Source organism: Salvia miltiorrhiza, chromosome 1 (assembly GCF_028751815.1).
Source record: "Salvia miltiorrhiza cultivar Shanhuang (shh) chromosome 1, IMPLAD_Smil_shh, whole genome shotgun sequence".
Taxonomy (NCBI): domain Eukaryota; kingdom Viridiplantae; phylum Streptophyta; class Magnoliopsida; order Lamiales; family Lamiaceae; genus Salvia; species Salvia miltiorrhiza.
The window spans coordinates 52,451,634-52,470,289 of record NC_080387.1 but is presented as its reverse complement, the minus strand read 5'-3'; the positions used below and the strand labels follow the sequence as shown (position 1 = coordinate 52,470,289).

General features: G+C 38.5%; 2 protein-coding genes and 1 long non-coding RNA gene across 5 annotated transcripts; all 3 read left to right on the top strand.

Moving 5' to 3' along the window:
* Positions 1-180: 180 nt before the first annotated feature.
* Positions 181-3,666, top strand: LOC130993465 (uncharacterized). Its single transcript, XR_009091674.1, has 4 exons — positions 181-1,390; positions 1,478-1,577; positions 2,899-2,967; positions 3,390-3,666. It is a non-coding gene; the product is annotated as an uncharacterized LOC130993465 (long non-coding RNA).
* A 4,172-nt stretch (positions 3,667-7,838) lies between these two features.
* Positions 7,839-12,411, top strand: LOC130992086 (carbamoyl-phosphate synthase large chain, chloroplastic). The gene is made up of 4 exons (XM_057916562.1): positions 7,839-8,000; positions 8,075-9,449; positions 9,538-10,230; positions 10,698-12,411. Exons 2-4 carry the CDS (start codon positions 8,124-8,126, stop codon positions 12,249-12,251), a joined length of 3,573 nt encoding a protein of 1,190 aa, XP_057772545.1. The 5' UTR covers positions 7,839-8,000; positions 8,075-8,123; the 3' UTR covers positions 12,252-12,411.
* A 785-nt stretch (positions 12,412-13,196) lies between these two features.
* Positions 13,197-18,592, top strand: LOC130992155 (zinc finger CCCH domain-containing protein 55-like). 3 transcript variants are annotated; one of them, XM_057916696.1, is made up of 5 exons: positions 13,236-13,369; positions 14,118-14,199; positions 14,576-14,993; positions 15,603-17,829; positions 18,244-18,592. In XM_057916696.1, the coding sequence occupies exons 3-5, from the start codon at positions 14,635-14,637 to the stop codon at positions 18,277-18,279; spliced, it is 2,622 nt and encodes an 873-aa protein (XP_057772679.1). In that variant the 5' UTR covers positions 13,236-13,369; positions 14,118-14,199; positions 14,576-14,634; the 3' UTR covers positions 18,280-18,592. The 3 variants fall into 3 exon arrangements, with proteins under 3 accessions (XP_057772670.1, XP_057772679.1, XP_057772687.1); XM_057916687.1 differs by lacking the exon at positions 14,118-14,199 and having other exon boundaries at positions 13,197-13,369; XM_057916704.1 differs by lacking the exons at positions 13,236-13,369; positions 14,118-14,199 and adding an exon at positions 14,225-14,486.
* The last annotated feature ends 64 nt before the right edge of the window (positions 18,593-18,656 follow it).

Genomic DNA, 18,656 nt, shown 5'->3' with positions numbered 1-18,656 from the left:
ATGGGATTTTATTCCTAATTAAATAGATATATATGATTAATATTTAATAAAATGAATTAATGGGCTTATTGGCCACTTAAGGCCCTAAGGCCCATACATGGAGGCCCAAAGCCCATAAAGCCCACGAATCCCATCTCTAAAATCTATAACACTACAAGAAATTAAGGGTTTTAGCCACACATAATTTGTGACACATTATTATGTGTGACAGTATAGCCACACATAATTAAATATGTGTAGGTAAATTCATTTAACGGTTTTAAATAATTAATGACATTTAATTATGTGTAGGTAAAAAGATTTAGTCACATTTATTTTTTATTTTTATTTTCCGTTTAACTCTTAATATATTTTATGCTGACGTGGAAATTTTAGCCACACATAATTTGTGGCACATAATAATGTGTGGCAATACACCCACACATAATTGAATATGTGTAGGTAAATTCAGTAGATGATTTTAAATAGTTAAAGACACTTAATTATGTGTGGGTAAAAAGATTTAGTCACATTTATTTTTATTTTTATTTTTTGTTTAATTCTTAATATAAATACAATTACGCTGATGTGGCAAATTAATAACAATCATTAGCTACATCATAAATTTAATTTAAGATGTTAGATTCAAAATCTAGAATAAGTAATTCAAGTATTGAAATTAAAATTGTCGGACAAGTTTCTCAATCATAATTAAAATTAATTTCGTAAAGATGAAATGAAATGATATATATAAATTTACACTCATGAAAAATTATTAATTATACTTTTCCATGAATAATTGGTTAAAAATTTAAATATGTTATATTAATTAATAATATTGTACTTTTTTATGAAAGTTATATATAATAAAGCAATATACAAGTATGATAATTGTTGCCAAAAAATGCAATTATATAAAATTATTGAAAACTAAAAGTCTAAAACAAACATTTACCCACAAAAATTAGAAAACATTTTATTTTACCGCTATCTTCGCAAAAAGTTTTCATTTTACCGCCAGATACTAAAACCCTCCACATATTCGGCAGTTACTCCAAGCGATCCCCACATCCCTCTCCAAATACTCCAAACAAAGCTCTAATTTTTCCTTTCATGGGTTGTTTATCGGGAGACGACAGCGCGAGGAGGATAGGCGATGAGGTGCTGTTGAAGTTGAGGTTGGAGCAAGTGGAGGGGGGCGGCAACCTGGTGGTGGATTTCGGCGATCCAGGGGCATTGGTGGGAGACGGCGTTGCGGCGGAGAGGCTCCTACCCTAGATCTGGGTCATTGTATTTTTTTAAATTTGATTTTAGTAGTATTATTGTTAATTGTTTGATCAATGTTTTCTTGATTGTGGTAGATTTTAGTCGTAGAAGGGGATGATCTTCTTAGGCTTTTTCTCACCATGGAGTCAGTTATCTCTTTCTCCCCTCCTCTCTCTCTCTCCACTTAGAATTCAAGCGCAAGTTATAATACTTGCATTATATATATATGCAGTGAAACTAACCTGCAATAGCAATTGGAGCAGCATTTGGAAACTATCTCTGAGCTTCATCCATTCCGGCTTCTTTGGGGGAAGAAGACAAGCTGAGCACTGGTTTGGAACTTCTTCTGCTTCTTTGCATTCTCACACATTAATTTCAAGTAAAATGTCATCTCTCAAATAAGATTTGATTTATGTAATTAGATTGAATTGGCGTTGACAGATCTTGCTTTATCTTCCTTTATATATGCTGATAGAAACAAAAATATGTTTAACTAACTGGTGAAGAACTATTATTGGAGGGATTGTTGCTGACTATTCTTGCAACTATAGGAAATGGCTCATGTTTTCAGCTTTGTAGGAGTGTCAGCTTATCACTTTGTAAATTGTGTAGAAATATGTAGTGTAAAAATATTGGTAAATTAAGATGTGGCTTCATTAAATGTAAATTGTGTCCAACTATTGTTGGTTGTTTTGTTTGTTTGTTTAGCTAGCAAACCTTACCAATTGATGCATCAAATGGTTTGAGGGATTTTGAATAAATATGATATCAAGTCTTTTTTTCGACTTTGAAGTATTTGATTTATTCATCCCCTACTAGAGTTGTCAACTGGGCTGGGCCAGCCCGGCCCGGCCCAGGCCCGGTTGAGCCCGTAAGGAGTTAGGCCCAGCCCAGCCCAAGCCCACATTTGAAATGGGCCGGTCCTGGGCCGGGCTTTTTATAAAATATCGAACCCAGCCCGATTCAGGACCACATGTCTAGTGGGCTTGGGCCTCAAATGGGCCGGGCCTCACATGGGCTTATGCTGGGTCGAGTATGATGGGCTTATACTGGGTTGTACTTCGAATGAGCTTCTGTTGGGTACGAATGAGTTTTCAATTTTAGATTGTTTTAAATTTGTAATCATTATCTTTAAATTATTTTGAGCTTATTTATATATTTGACAAATGGTCCTTGTCAAAATAAAAAACTAATTATAATATGGATCATATAAATAATGTGCACGTTGATATATGGACAACCACTAAATTTTAATAAGTTTGAATAGAAGATTGAATTGGAGACATATTTGAATAGGAAATTAAATAGGTTTAATATTTTAGTATTGCTAAATTGTGTAGGGAATTGAATATTGAATAAGAGGAATAAATATATAAATAATATTTAACCTAAATTATTGGGCTTGGACCGGTCCTGGGCTGGGCCTGGGCCTGGTCCTGGTCCTGGGCCGGGCTTGGGCTGGGCTTCTAACGATCCTGGTCCTGGGCCGGGCTTGGGTTTGATAAATAACCCAAATGGAGCCCATTTCAAAGGGCTGGCCCGGCCCAACTAACCCATTCGATCAAGTGGGCTGGTCCTGGGCCGGCCCATACCGGGCTTGGGCCGGTTCGGGCTGGGCCGGCCCGGCCCAATTGACAACTCTATCCCCTACAGGAAAGAAATTTGGCTTTAAATGCATCATATTTCCTAAAAGCTGGTGGCCACTTTGTCATATCTATCAAGGTTTGTATCTCTGATTTCTTTTAATGTCTGATAGCTTAATAGTAAGAATCACTAAGCTTAATATCTTAACTTCTGGACCAAACTTTCTGTTGTTCTTCTTAAGGTCTAAAAATCATAAGGCACTAAACTCATGTATATGTATTTCACTCAATATAAATGTTGTTCTCACATAAAGAAGTGATTTTTTTAAATCTAGTTACGGAAATAATTTATAGCCCAGCAACTTTGTTTTATCCACTCGAACTCACGCTTGCTTCTTCTAGCTTGAGAATTGATTCTTTCAAAAATTGAAATCACTTAATGGATTAAACTAACAATTGGAGCAATTATATTTTTCAGGTTATTTTAACTTTGTTATATGTACTTTACAATATGTTAAATTGTGTATATTGACTAATATTGTGTTTCTCTTATCTTGACAGGAGTAATTCAAAAAGTTATCATGATGGTTAACCAATGTTCAACTATTCTAATGTACAATGGAATTGCTTTTGATCAAGAGCTCGAAGAAAAATTATCAGTCCTAGATTAATCGCGAGTTGTAGATTAAGTGCTTAGTTATTTAGATATTTATAATTATATGTAGTTAGTCATTTCGCACATATACTTTGATTTTGTTGAATATTTTTATGTAAATGTTTTGTATGATATTCTTGTTAAATTTAATGTGTTGAGTATTATATTTAATTTTTTATTTTTGATTATGATTATATTATAGTTGACTAATAAAATATAATATTTGAAAATAGTAATATTTTTTCTAAAATTCAATTACTAAAAAAATATTTTTCTCCACACATATAAATATATCTTTAGTGACATATATATGCAGGTAAATATTTGATGATTTACCCACACATAAAATTTGCCACGTGTAAATGCCATGTCATTTCCACATCATCGCTGCAGTATATCATAAATATCTTTTCCGACACATAAAATATATTATTCGTGGCATATATATGTGTAGGTAAATGTTTGGTGATTTACCCACACATATACATATATGTGGATAATACCCTTTCTTTACAAAGTTTTACCCACACATGTTGACATTTGACTTATGTGTGGGTAAAAAGAAACAGTGACACATAAATATACTTTTAGCCACACATCCATGTGTGGCTAAAACCCTTAATTTCTTGTAGTGTAAATAGAGGTGTTGGGGTGCTCATTATCACAACGTGAAGGAGTGGAAGATCGAAGAGACCAAAGAATTCTCTCTAGTATCGTAAGTTGAAAGAGGCGAAGAATTGGAGAGTTCAAGTATTCTTCCAAGTATTCAAGTATCTTGAAGAATTCTATCTAGCGTTCAAGTCTTCTTCGAATCTTCAAGTATTTGAGCATTCAAATCTTCAAGTATCCTTCGAAATCTTCAAGCGTTCAAGTCTTCTTCGAATCTTCAAGTATTTGAGCATTCAAATCTTCAAGTATTCTTCAAGTATCTTCAAGTGATCAAACCTTCAAATCTTCAAGTGATCAAGGCGTTCTTACAAATTCCAAGAACGATCTTCCTCAAATCAAATCAACCAAGTCCCAAAGCTTCAAGGCGTTCTTACAAATTTCTAAGGACGTTCTTCTCAAATCAAATCAAGTTCAACGTTCAATCCAAAATCATGACTTAAGTCCTTTGGATTGGCGTCATCAAAACAAGTATTTCAAGAACCTTCGAGCTTATTCAAGAATCAAATGGAAGAGAAGAATCAGAGGATTAACTAGATATTGCAACCCGCATAAATCTATCTTCAAATCTATCAAATTATCTTTGTAACACTTTTGTATTTTATCAAATTGAAATACAAAAAATTTGTGTTTACACAAGTATAGCAGGATATTTGAGTTAAGAGTTACCTATATAAGTGTGAAGAGTGGCCGCTTCGATTGAAACACTTATGAATCCAAAGGGGTGTTCCAAGGCCCGTAATGGACACAAACGTAAGAACGAATGAGGATTGAAGCAATATTGTGTCAATATTGTTGACTAAGTATACACCGAGGAGGACTAGTTCAAGGAACCATATCCACTAGGCCGCCGGTATACTCGATAAGATTGACTATGGTAGGTTCAAAGCCACAAGCTACCTTTCCAAATGCAATGTTGTTTCTTAAGAGGACTGAGCTAAGTGTCTGCATACATCTGCATACAGCTTTCTCACTCATGTGGGGGATTGTTGGAAATATGGTTTTATACCATTTCTGGAATTAATTATTTAACTAAATATTTGTTATTTAATTGAAATAATTAGTGGATGTTAATCTACGTCTCGAGTAGATGAACGTGGTATACTTGAAGTCTCAAAACCGATTTCCGGTGAGTGAGATATTGTATATCAAAGTTTGGATGTTGAGAAGGGAAATAACACTTGTGAAGTGTTATTGTCCCACATTGGAAAACAAGGGAAGAATACTCTTGTATAAGAATAGCTATGCTCATGGAGCTAATAACTTGTGGGCTTGGATGAAGGCCTTGGCCTCGCGCGCACACACACGCGCGCCGCCGCCGACGATCGATGATCGATCGGACGGACGACGCCGCCGCCGCCGCCGGATGGGCGGGTCGGGTACGGGCCGCGGCCAAGGACTTGGATCTTGGCAATTGGTGCTTTGGGTGGTGTTTGGGTCCAAACTATATAATTTTTTGGACAAATTACTTTTGGGCTTGTTGGACTTATTATTTTCGGCCCGATTGGATTTTGTAACAGCCCAACCCGCGAAGCCCAATCTTCCAGCCTTAAGAAGCAGAACAGTTTTCTCCAAGCTGTAGCAGTTTTCGAAACTACTCATCATTTTGAATTCTGGAATTGATACAGAATGAATTCTGTAACTTCTGAATTCAAATTTGTGTAACATCCCAGCAGCTTTATGTGGATTAATTCCCATAATGCAGTCTTTATTTTCCCCCTTGATGAGTAGCCTATAAATAGGTCTAGAGCATGGCATTGTTGTTTACTGAAAAATCTGCATACTCTACTACTCTCTAAAATCACTCTTGTGCTCAGCCCTCGATTCCATTACGTTCGCCGGAGCTCGCCGGATTGTGGTGCTACATCCAACGAGACGTCGTCGTTTTACCTTTGGGGAAGATTCGCCAACACCGTGAGCACTAATTTGCTTATTTTCTTAGTTCAGTCTCACGTTTGTTTATTTCGTTGTATTTTATTTCCAGCTTCCTTGTTATTTCTAATTTGCTTATTTTCTTAGTTCAGTCTCCTAGCTACGATTGTTTAGTTTGAGTTGTAAAAGTTCACTCGATCGTGTACCCGGTTCTAACAATTTTTACTGACTCAATGCTCGCTGCTAGAGTAATGGCTAACGAAGATGAAGAGGAAAATCTGCTTCCTCAGGATATCTGCGAGATCTTGCAGCTCGCCAGAGAGAATAGCCTTATACGCGTGAGTCACATGTTTCGTGAGACAAATAGCGCTGCGCATTGCCTCGCCCAGTTTTCGCTTTCTTGTCCGGATTATGTTGTATGGACATCTTCTTTCCCTAGCTGGCTTACGGCTATTGTATTGGCAGATTTGAAGTAATATGATGGTTTGGTTTCAAAAAAAAAAACTCTCGTTACTTAACTCTCTTAATGGCCCCATTACTTATTTTCTCCAACATTGTGAGATTCTAGAAAAAACGAGACTGTTCAAGAATAGCCGTCACTATTTAGGTTAGGGGTGGTGTGGTCAATATGAAAAACTAGAAATACAATTATTTTTTAGGGAGGTTTGCATGAGCCTACCAAAGTGGTGGACGAGATAAAGATTAAAGTTTGATCGTGAAGATCCTCAAAATAATTAAATTTGTCTGATGTATATATTGTTGATTGCATTTTAGATCCTAGAGCGTGCTTGCAAGTGTAATCAAAGTATGATCTGCTTTGATTTATTTGGTGCAAGAGTTGAGTGTCCTTTTACTCTTAATTATATATACATTTCCTTCTATTGATAAAAAAAATATTTTAAAGATAAATATAAATTTAATTACAAAGTTCATTTATATTCAATTATTTTCACTATTTGACTATACTCTTTCATTAAGAAAATGTTTGGCTGAGTTTACTTTAAAAAACTTATTGCAACCGCTTATAAGATATTTAAATAGCTTATAAAATGTAGTTTCTTAATAGTTTATAAATTGTTAAAATAAGTGGATAATAGAGCTTTTAAATTAGAAAGAGTTTTGTTTTGTTTTTTTTTTTTTTTTTTTTTTGCTATAAAGAAAAAATATTTGTTTATTTTTTAGAATTACGAGAAGTATCTATTAGCATATAATCAAATAAGCAATCCGCACGCAGGTGATGACCTCTATACCACACAAAGGTGAAAAAATAATCGTACGCAGCCAGGACCACTACCCATACAAAGATGAGAAAATTACCCGCACGTAGACAAGATTGAACCCAAGAATCCCAGACCTCTCATAAATGAGAGTCTTTGAGTACATCAACTTTGCCGCTTGAGCTAGAAGAAAAAGTATTTATTAAAGAGAAAATCGAACAGAGATTAACTTGAAATGATATGCGATGAAAATAATAAATTATAGTTAATTTATATTTATAAATAATTATTGTATACAAAATTATGAAAGAATAAACTGGAATATAAAAACTTAATAATACTAGTATTTTTTTTGATAAATTAACAGTATTAAATAAAGAAATTTAAAGACGTAAATTATATTTAATTTATATTTATAAAATAATTATTGTATACAAAATTATGAAAAAATAAATTAAAATATAAAAATTATATAATAATAGTATTTTTCTGATAAATTAATAATATTAAATAAAAAAATATAAAGACAGTGTCATAAAGAGTTGAACCCTTAAGAGTATTTTTTTTTTGTAAGCATGCAAGCTCTTCTCCCCACTAAGATAATTAATTATTACTACCATGAAGAGAGTGCCGTTAACACAATCTCTGAAACCCTAGTATCACTATAAATACAAATACAGCTCTCTCTGTCTGCACCATCGCACGCTCTCGCAGTGACAACGTAACGCCAATCATTCACCTCTCTCCGCCGCCATCAGCCAGGTATTTTCCCCTTCGCCGTCGCTGCCATGCGTATAATTACTGGTTTCCTATTTTCTGATTGGATTTCTGCGCAGGGGTTTGCTAATTTATTTGAAAGAAGAGAAAGGCGGGGTTTGAGAGGAGATGAGTCAGTCCCTGCATAGCTGCAATAATGTATTCTGTAAGTTTATTCAAACCAATCGTTACTTGCCTGCCGGAAAAAGGCCTCTTCCGCGCATTTCGCGGCAATCGAGGCTAGCATCGGACAAGAATTCGAGTAATTTATACTTGTCGACTCGCAATTTGGTGTTGAATTGTGTGAAATCTGAAAATGAGAGTGGTGGTGGTAGGAGTAGTGGTGATTTAGGGAATGGAGGGGGGTTTAGTGCTGAAAATATTGGTAAGAGAACCGACATTAAGAAGATTTTGATCCTAGGTGCAGGGCCTATTGTTATAGGGCAAGCTTGCGAGTTCGATTACTCGGGCACGCAGGCTTGCAAGGCTCTTAAAGAGGAGGGGTATGAGGTGATCTTGATTAATTCGAACCCTGCTACTATAATGACTGATCCGGAGATGGCGGATAGGACTTACATTGAGCCTATGACGCCTGAGTTGGTGGAGCAAGTGCTCGAGAAGGAGAGGCCAGATGCTCTGCTGCCCACGATGGGGGGGCAAACTGCGCTTAATCTTGCTGTTGCCTTGGCGGAGAGCGGAGCTCTTGAGAAGTATGGAGTGGAGCTGATTGGGGCAAAGCTTGATGCTATCAAGAAGGCTGAGGATAGGGAGTTGTTCAAGCAGGCGATGAAGAATATTGGGCTCAAGACGCCTCCTTCGGGTATTGGGACAACGTTGGAGGAGTGTTTCGAGATTGCTAATTGGATTGGGGAGTTCCCTTTGATTATCCGGCCTGCGTTCACATTGGGTGGGACGGGAGGTGGGATTGCGTATAACAGAGAGGAGTTTGAAGCTATTTGCAAGTCGGGGCTGGCAGCCAGCGTGACATCACAGGTTTTGGTGGAGAAGTCTCTGTTGGGGTGGAAAGAGTATGAGCTCGAGGTTATGAGAGATTTGGCAGACAATGTGGTGATTATTTGCTCAATTGAGAATATCGACCCTATGGGAGTCCACACGGGGGATTCCATCACTGTTGCTCCGGCACAGACCTTGACAGACAGGGAGTACCAACGTCTTAGGGATTATTCTATTGCGATTATCAGGGAAATCGGAGTTGAATGCGGTGGTTCAAATGTTCAGTTTGCTGTTAATCCTGTAGATGGAGAAGTGATGATCATTGAGATGAACCCTAGAGTTTCGAGATCATCTGCTTTGGCTTCTAAAGCAACTGGTTTCCCAATTGCCAAGATGGCTGCCAAATTATCAGTTGGGTATACGTTGGATCAGATTCCTAATGACATCACTAGGAAGACACCAGCAAGTTTTGAGCCTTCTATAGATTATGTTGTAACCAAGGTAATATTCATTTTCCCTTTTTCCATCAATCTCTATCTTGTTACTCCAATAAACATGTTGTTCATATATGCTTTATGTTCGAGTGCAGATACCGAGGTTTGCATTTGAGAAGTTTCCTGGCTCAGAGCCTATTTTGACTACTCAAATGAAGTCTGTTGGCGAATCCATGGCTGTGGGTCGGACATTTCAGGAATCTTTTCAGAAAGCAGTGCGCTCGCTAGAATGTGGCCACTCTGGATGGGGATGTGGGAAGGTCAAGGAACTTGACTGGGACTGGGAACAACTAAAATACAGCCTGAGAGTACCCAGCCCGGATCGTATTTATTCCATATATGCTGCCATGAAGCGAGGAATGTCAGTGGATGCCATCCACGAGTTGAGTCTTATAGACACATGGTTCCTCACTCAGCTTAAAGAACTTGTAGAAGTGGAGCAATATCTTTTGGCACGGGGTTTGTCACAATTGACTGAGGATGATTTCTGGGAAGTGAAGAAGAGAGGTTTCAGTGATGTTCAGATAGCTTTTGCTACAAAGTCCACCGAGAGGGAAGTCCGATCAAAGAGGCTGTCTTTCGGTGTTAAACCAGCTTATAAAAGAGTTGATACATGTGCAGCAGAATTCGAGGCTGATACCCCTTACATGTATTCGTCATATGAGATTGAGTGCGAATCAGCTCCCACCAACAAGAAAAAAGTTTTGATCCTTGGTGGAGGACCAAATCGAATCGGGCAGGGAATTGAATTTGATTACTGCTGCTGCCATACGTCATTTGCCCTTCAGGTTTGTGATAATTTAATCTCCTAATGTGCTTGAATCAAGTCTTCTCATTTACATTTTATTTCCCCAAACAACAGCTTTGAAATCTTCCAATGGATTATAGTCATGTGGTCTATTTTTGATTAGCAATTATGACTATAGCTTGTAAATTTTATATCTTTTATTTTGAGACGATGGCTGAGATGATAAATAATTTATGCCATTTTGATGATTAAGATCACAATAAGGTATTAAATGCCCTTATGATAGTAGCAAAACAATTTTATTGATATTAGCATTGTGTTGGTAATAAAATATATAAGGGCTTTTGTATGAAGAATGCCAATATTCTTGGCCCCGGATAAGCCCGGGTTGGGGAGAGTAATTTGTGAAGCTCCAAAAGGGATCTGCTTCAGTTAGTGCAAAGATAAATACTATAGTTATCTTCTTTATACTTCCTTATGAATTTTTTCTTTTCTTTTATCTTCCAGGATGCAGGCTTTGAAACAATCATGATGAATTCCAACCCTGAAACAGTGTCAACAGATTATGACACCAGCGATCGGCTTTACTTCGAACCTCTGACGGTGGAAGATGTTCTCAACATCATCGACTTGGAAAGGCCTGATGGCATTATCGTGCAATTTGGTGGACAAACTCCATTGAAACTGTCGCTTCCTATTCAACAATACATAGATGAGCACAAGCCCAAATGCAGAAGTGGTTCCGGAGTTGTTCGCATCTGGGGCACATCGCCTGACTCTATTGATGCTGCTGAGGATAGGAAGAGATTCAATGCGATCCTGACGGAGTTGAAGATTGAGCAGCCGGAGGGAGGAATCGCAAGGAGCGAGGAAGACGCTCTTGCTATAGCAGCGGAGATTGGTTACCCAGTTGTAGTTAGACCATCGTATGTTCTGGGTGGCCGTGCAATGGAGATTGTATACAACAACGAGAAGCTCATTACTTATCTCGAAACTGCAGTGAAAGTGGATCCCGATCGCCCCGTTTTGGTCGACAAGTACTTATCTGATGCTATCGAGATTGACATTGATGCACTTGCTGACTCGTATGGTAATGTTGTAATTGGTGGGATAATGGAGCACATTGAACAAGCTGGTGTTCATTCAGGGGACTCGGCGTGCATGCTTCCCACACAGACGGTGTCGTCTTCGTGCTTGGAGACGATAAGGTCTTGGACTACGAAACTGGCGAAGAGCTTGAAAGTGTGTGGACTGATGAACTGTCAGTATGCAATCACAGCTTCCGGGGACGTCTTCTTGCTCGAGGCGAACCCTCGGGCGTCACGGACCGTCCCATTTGTGTCGAAGGCGATTGGCCATCCGCTGGCTAAGTATGCAGCGCTGGTTATGTCCGGCAAGTCTCTTCAAGACCTGCATTTCACAGATGAGGTCATTCCAAGGCATGTATCTGTGAAAGAAGCAGTCCTCCCCTTCGAGAAATTCCAGGGTGCCGACGTCATCCTCGGCCCCGAGATGCGGAGCACGGGCGAGGTCATGGGCATCCACTACGAGGCCTCCATCGCCTTCGCAAAGGCGCAGATAGCCGCTGGGCAGAAACCGCCGCTCTCGGGGACGCTATTCCTCAGCGTGAACGACCTGACCAAGCCCCATCTCGGCCCCATCGCCACGGCCTTCCTGAGCCTCGGCTTCAAGATCGTGGCGACGTCCGGGACTGCCCACGTCCTCGAGCTCAGAGGCGTCCCTGTCGAGCGCGTGCTGAAGATGCACGAGGGGCGGCCCCACGCTGCTGACATGATGGCCAATGGGCAGATCCAGATGATGGTGGTGACGAGCTCGGGCGACCAGCTCGACCAGATCGACGGCCGGAAGCTCCGGAGAATGGCGCTCGCATACAAGATCCCGGTGATCACAACGGTGGCGGGCGCCCTAGCGACTGCGGCGGCGATCAAGAGCTTGAGATCGAACAAGATCGAGATGACGGCTCTTCAGGATTATTTCATTGAGGATAGAGAAACGGAGAGCAGCAAAACTTTGCAGTCGGCATCAACCACCTCAAGTTGACAGACTTTTGTTAGTTTGTTATTGCTGCATTTTTTTCTTTGCTAGTTTTGTTTTTTGTGTTTGTGATGAACAAGAATAATTTTGCTGTGTTTGTGTATTCACATTTTGAGTTAATTTCATTTTGTGGTATTTTGGAACGAATATAATGATGATTTTGTTTTGTTTTGTTTTTTAGAGGGAATAATGCAATGATGGAATATGGCTTTATATTGGTGCAACTTGTGATCGTAGCATGATAGAACTTTTATCTTTCACTTCCGTTTGTGACCAATCATAGGGTTAATTAATAATTTACTGTATTTATTTACTTCTTTATTGGCCAAGTGGACCAGAGGAGTATAATATTGGCATTTTTATACTACACTGTTATTTTAAAATTAAATAAATAATAATAATAGGTAAATCAAATTTTATAAATAATTTTCTTATATAAGTATAAATATAGATATTCATTGTGAAATCTATTGAAATATACCTACACAAAAAACCAATTAACCATATTGATATAATTATTTAAGTCACATAAATTATTAATTAGTTATAACGAAATTAGGACTTGTAAAATCATTTTTTAATAACTATAATTTTCGCCATTTATTATTAAATATTAATTAGAATCGATTAATTATAATTAATTATTAGCTTTTACAATAAGAATTATTATTTACAAGAATATACTCAATGAATTGATATTTTTTCTCTCTTTCAAATCCAGCAAGTACTACTAATTCTATATTAAAAAAGTGAACCATGTTAGATTAGAAAAAGAACCGATTCATTGGATATGTTTCGTAGATAATAATTTATGAGGCACATTTTAGTGCATCGACGGTAGTTAAATTCTCTGTCATTAATAGACCTAATTAGAGATTAGCAAAATATACTTAGAAAGAATAATGAACCCTAATTTACTTATTTGGACGAGTGTAAATAAGTTATTGTAATTCTTTATTTGTAAATTTACCATTTGTATTTATTTATCCTAATTTCTACTACCTTCGCATATAACCTGCGACCAAACGACTCTCACTGAGTCAATTCTCTCTGTAAATCCGAGACACGCACCCTTTCTCTCTCTAGCTAGCTCGCTCGCGAGGGTTTGGTTACTAGATTCAAAGGTTTAAATTTCGTCGTCCTTGATTTTTTTTCTCTTTTTTGCTTTTGCTTAATTAGTTTTTGGTTATATTGATTTCTGTGTTGAACTTGAACCATTTTATTATGTGGTTTTCTGCAAATTGAGCTAACGAGTGCTAGGTGTTTGTGAAGGCGGAGCTGAAAGTTGTTAACTTTGAGCCAGATTTGGAATTAAAAGAGGAGTTGTTAGTTTGGGGATTATCTGTTTGCCTTCAATTTGATCCAAAATACGGATTGCTGCATAAATTGAATAATTTGATACAGTTGTATGATTTGTTTTTTCTGCATTTGTTTTCTTACACCTGTAGAACGTTGGTTTCTTGAGGCACTTGATGTTCTTCAAGTCACGAGAAGTCACCTTCCAATACTTTTAGGGCTTAGTGTTTATAACCTAATTTTGTTTGCTAAATGGCTTGTTTACCTGTAACAAAGTTTGGACTAATGTTTTTGAAGTGTTAAAACCTTTCTTGACATTGATTTGAGTATAGCATTTTTTGGAAGACTGTGAATGTTACCTAAAGCTAAAAGTCGAGTGGCTTTTCTTGGGTTGTATTGGTAACTTCTGGAGAAGCCATTTAATATGTATGTGAACTCGACTGTTTACCCATATTATGGCTCACTAATTTTACAGAGCTAGCAAAAAAGTGCATGCATGCATCTACAGGGTTAAAGAAATATCTGAGGATATAACTTCATTATGATTTTTTAACTGGGATTATGGCCCTGTTTCAGATGAGCTTTTTGTGAGGTTGACATCATATAATGGGAATGCTCTCCAGTTCCTCCTACATTTCCACTTGACCATAAGTGAAAAGTTAGCATCCTTTTATCTGAGCAACTGGGTCAATTCTAGGCGCTGTATGCTCTACTTACTCAGGACTATGCACCGTCAACAATGTGTGGATAGTCTAGGCACAAAGTGGGGTTGAATAAGCTACTCCATAGGCATATTATAATCAACGGGAATGAAGCTTTCATTTGTGCTGGAAATGATTCAACTCTAGGATATATTTAAAAACACCCATTTCATTTGTTTGTGCAGAAGTCTTATGTTTTGACGTGAAGACTGTTTCATTTAATTGTGCTTCTTCTTTGAGGATGGTTGAGTAAAATTTCCAAGAAGATAACATTTGGTAAACTTGAAATGGAGCAAGAATGCTGAGTTTTGCGATATTGCTTTCTTTGTACAGATCCAGCTGCATGAGCTGAGGGAAAATATACTGCAAGCTTTTGCTAGCAAGGGTTCTCTATGGGTGAACGTAGAAAACGCAAATCATTGTGGAGTGAGGAAGCAGAAACAAAGCCTTTTATCGGAAATCATAATTGGATAGGTAAGGACAAACATCCCAGTCATGATAGGGAACATGATCATGAATTTCCTGCATCTGGATCCCACGGAGTGCCGAAGTTCAGGTATCATTCTGGTCATCCATCTATGGAATCAATTCACGAAGACCCAGTTGCTTGGACAAATGGCAGCTTTGCCAAAGGTAGAGAGAATGCTTATGAAGGAAAGGAAATAGGTGGTGAAGACAGTTATTATCACGACATGTCTTCTGAGTTCAAATATAACCACTTTCTTGAAGATGACCGAAGCCATTCTCGCAGGTACATCAATCTGTAATTCTATATTGTATTAATGGAAGCTTGAGTCTTGACTGTGTTATCCATGCCAATGTTTTTGGTTTAGAGATGGCTGCCAATCCTATTTGAACTGACCTCACTTTATGCTGACAGACACTTCTTATTTTTACTGTGGTTTTGAAGGAATACTCATCAATTGCAATGTTCAAATTCTTGGGGATTTATTGTGGACCTTGCCTTTCTTTTTGTCATTATCACTTAATAAGATTACGAAATGTGGATTGTTGTTTTCTAATATTTTCCTCAATCCTCATACAAGCTGTTGCCAAAATCCCCCCCCCCCCCCCCCCCCTCTTCTAGTTTCTCTCAGTTTACAAGTAACTCAAAATAATATTTCCCTGCCACAGTTTGAACTATGCTGAAATGTTACCGAGTGCTTAAACATTGATTTTTTTTTTTGGGGTAATATATAACAAAATAACTTTTACCTTTAATCATTAAAGTGGCACATGGAGTGGAATCTTATTTTTATGAAATTCCTGAAAGAAAATAGGAAAAGTAGGGATTGTGATGCATTCTTTTTGTTGATCATGAAGAATGTGCATGTTTGATTGTTATCTTATTATTTTGTAGGTATCCAGGAAGGGGTAGGAGTAGAAGCAGGAGCAGGAGTAGAGGCAGGTGTCACAGTAGGAGCTTGAGTAGGGGCAGGGAAAGGGAAAGAGCGAGGGGAGGGAGTAGAAGCAGAAGCAGAAGTGACAGCGATGCAAGGGGTTGGACAAGAAGTCGTAGCCCTTTAGGAGATTACAAACATCAAGCTTCTGGATGGAGTGACAGGAGAAGTCTATCTGAGATATCAACTGAAGCAGATTTTGCTTCAGGAAGGGGCAGGAGAGACGGTTTTAGCAAATATCTCCATCCAAAAAACACTAGTCACAGGGATGGCGGCCTTGGAGGAGGGGACACGTCGGAGAGTCGGCGAATTAGAGCAGATCACGGAAATGATTCTAGACAGTCTTACAGCAGAGGTCCTCGGATTGAATTAAGGAGTGATGTTTCTGATCCTTATCATGGAAAGGATGAGCAATTTCAAAACAACAGTAGAAATGCAGTACCGTGCAGATACATTGTTAAGGGTAATTGTAGGTTGGGAGATGCTTGCAGATATTCTCACAACGTTGCTTCTGATGAAACTTCTATCGAAGGTACTAAACGTTCCTCCTCGGATAGGGACCCTGAGCACCAACCTTACAGAAACAGGAACCCGCTTTGCAAGTATTTTGCAGCAGGGAAGTGTGATCGGGATAATTGCAGGTTCTCTCACGAGGTTAGCCGTCTAGAGGGCCGGCTGGGCAAGGTCAACAATGACCGTAGTTCACGTGACAATGACCGTGGCGCACGTGACAAGGTTAACAAGAGGGATGGTTTGAGATGGGATGATGCAGGCAGAATCTCTGACGATTTGAAGCCTTCTGGTAGGAATAGTTCTGCTGTTACAGTTACAGACAGCACTGTTGACAACAGCAATACAGGACAAAACAATAGAACGAGCCACAGTTTGGGAAACGAGAACATAAATTGGGGACTGCCACAACAGACAAATAATTTAGTGCCTGTACATCGTGCAGGAGATGTCAGTTATGATGGAGATGTGGGTACTACTGAATCTGTTATTGAGGAAAATATGATGGCCAAACAGGACATCCTCGTGTTTCATGGTTCACAGTTGCAAAATCAGGATGGAAATACGAACAAATTGCAGGTAGACCAAAGGTTTCCCTTGAATACCTGGCAGCAGAATGTTTCTCCAGGTTCACATATTCAACATCAGAACCATGGAGCAGTAGAAAACAACGTGGTAAGTTTGTTTCATTCTGACGTTATTGATGAGGTTAAAGACTCCAGAAATGCCAGTGTTCCAGCTTTTGTTTCTGCACAGAACTCACATCAAAATGGCGAAAATGCACTTGTTGGGTATTCGTCTATTTCCATGAAAGCTGGTAGCAAAGAGATGCCACACTTGAATGGGGCTGAGATGCACCAGGTTGCTAATTTGGATTTCTCTCAGATTCAGAAACTTCAAAATGCTATCCAAATGGCAGGGATGTCAGAGACGAATGCCTCGTTGTCTTTTCCGAATTTGGCTATCAGTGAGCAGCAGTCTGCTCAATATACAAACACTCTCCTTTCTACTGCTCTTCAGCAGGTTGCTCCTGTCCTGAATCAAAGATTTGAGAATCAACATTCTACGAAAACTCCAGTCGAAGAAGTCTCCAATTCTACAGGGATGGTGCTTTCTACGCCTAATGCCTCTGGCTATGTTCCACTTGACTGCACAACCAGTATACAGCTCAATCCAGTTACAGTTTCTCACGATCCATTCAGTTCTGTGGAGAATGGCAGAAGTAGTAGTAATGAGCACGGAGAAGGCAATAAAATGCCATCGACAAATAATTCAGAAATAGATCATTCTGGAAGGGCAAAAGTGCAGCAAGAGACGGCACATGAAAATCCAGAATGTGATGAAGTCAAAGGAGGCCCGGGCGAGCAAAGCAAGGGAGTTCAAGGCGGTAAGCACTCTGAAACTTTAGACGGCCATGGGAAAGCTGACGAGGGTGTTGCTAATAAGGATGACAAAGGGATGCGTCTGTTTAAAAATGCTCTGATAGAGTTTGTGAAGGACAAACTGAAGCCTAAATGGAAGGAAGGCCGAATGAGTAGAGACGTTCACAAAACTATTGTGAAAAAGGTGGTGGACAAGATAACAAGCTCAATTCAAACCGAGCACGTTCCAAAGACGCAAGAGAAAGTTGAGCAGTATCTCTCATTCTCCGAACCCAAAATAGCCAAACTTGTACAGGTAAACTCTGTGCTATACAATCAGTTATAGTTTGAGTTCACTATCGAAGCATGAGCTAGTTATCATGTTGAAAGATTTGCTTGATACTTTTGTGCAGTGGTAGTACCTATTCTTCTTTCCCTCTGACTAAAATCGGTACTTTCAGTTAGGCGACCTCGTTTCGCGGTCATCTCAGCCTCCAAATCCCACTCTCATTCCTTTCTTCGAGCTAACTTAAACTAGTGTTTTGCACGAAAATTGAGTTTTATGCAACATTTTTTCCCCCCATCGGGCAGATCTTGACACCTCCTTTGTTCTATTACTCATTTATCATAAAGATCTGTCTTCTTCAATTTGATTAGATTTTTGTACGTGATCAAGTTGTAGTTTTGATTCCTAATGCTAACAAACAAACTTGTGTTTTTCCCCCTGCAGGCTTACGTGGATCGTTGTCTAAAGACAGATTCTTGAATCACTTATTTTTTCTTTTTTCTTTTTCTTCTTTTAGACATTAGATTGGCACAATGATGAAGTGTTCGATTATGCAGTTGTGTATTGCATTTTGTGTTACTTTTAGCATAGTTAGTTAGGATTATTATTATTTTTTAGAACTTTTTTGGGTGTGTATTGGAACTGCACAGCCTTTTCAGGGAAGCATTTCTTGAACTCTTACTATAACTACTTTGTGTTGTCAAGCATAATAGAGCAGGTTTTTTGCTCCTTAGAAGGAATCGGGCTCTTGTAATTTGTTTCCAATCAATAGATGAAAGCTCGTTCAACATCATTTGGGGTTTCACCTCATTGGAACACCATACAATTTCTTGAAAAATATTGGTTGTAGGTTCGCA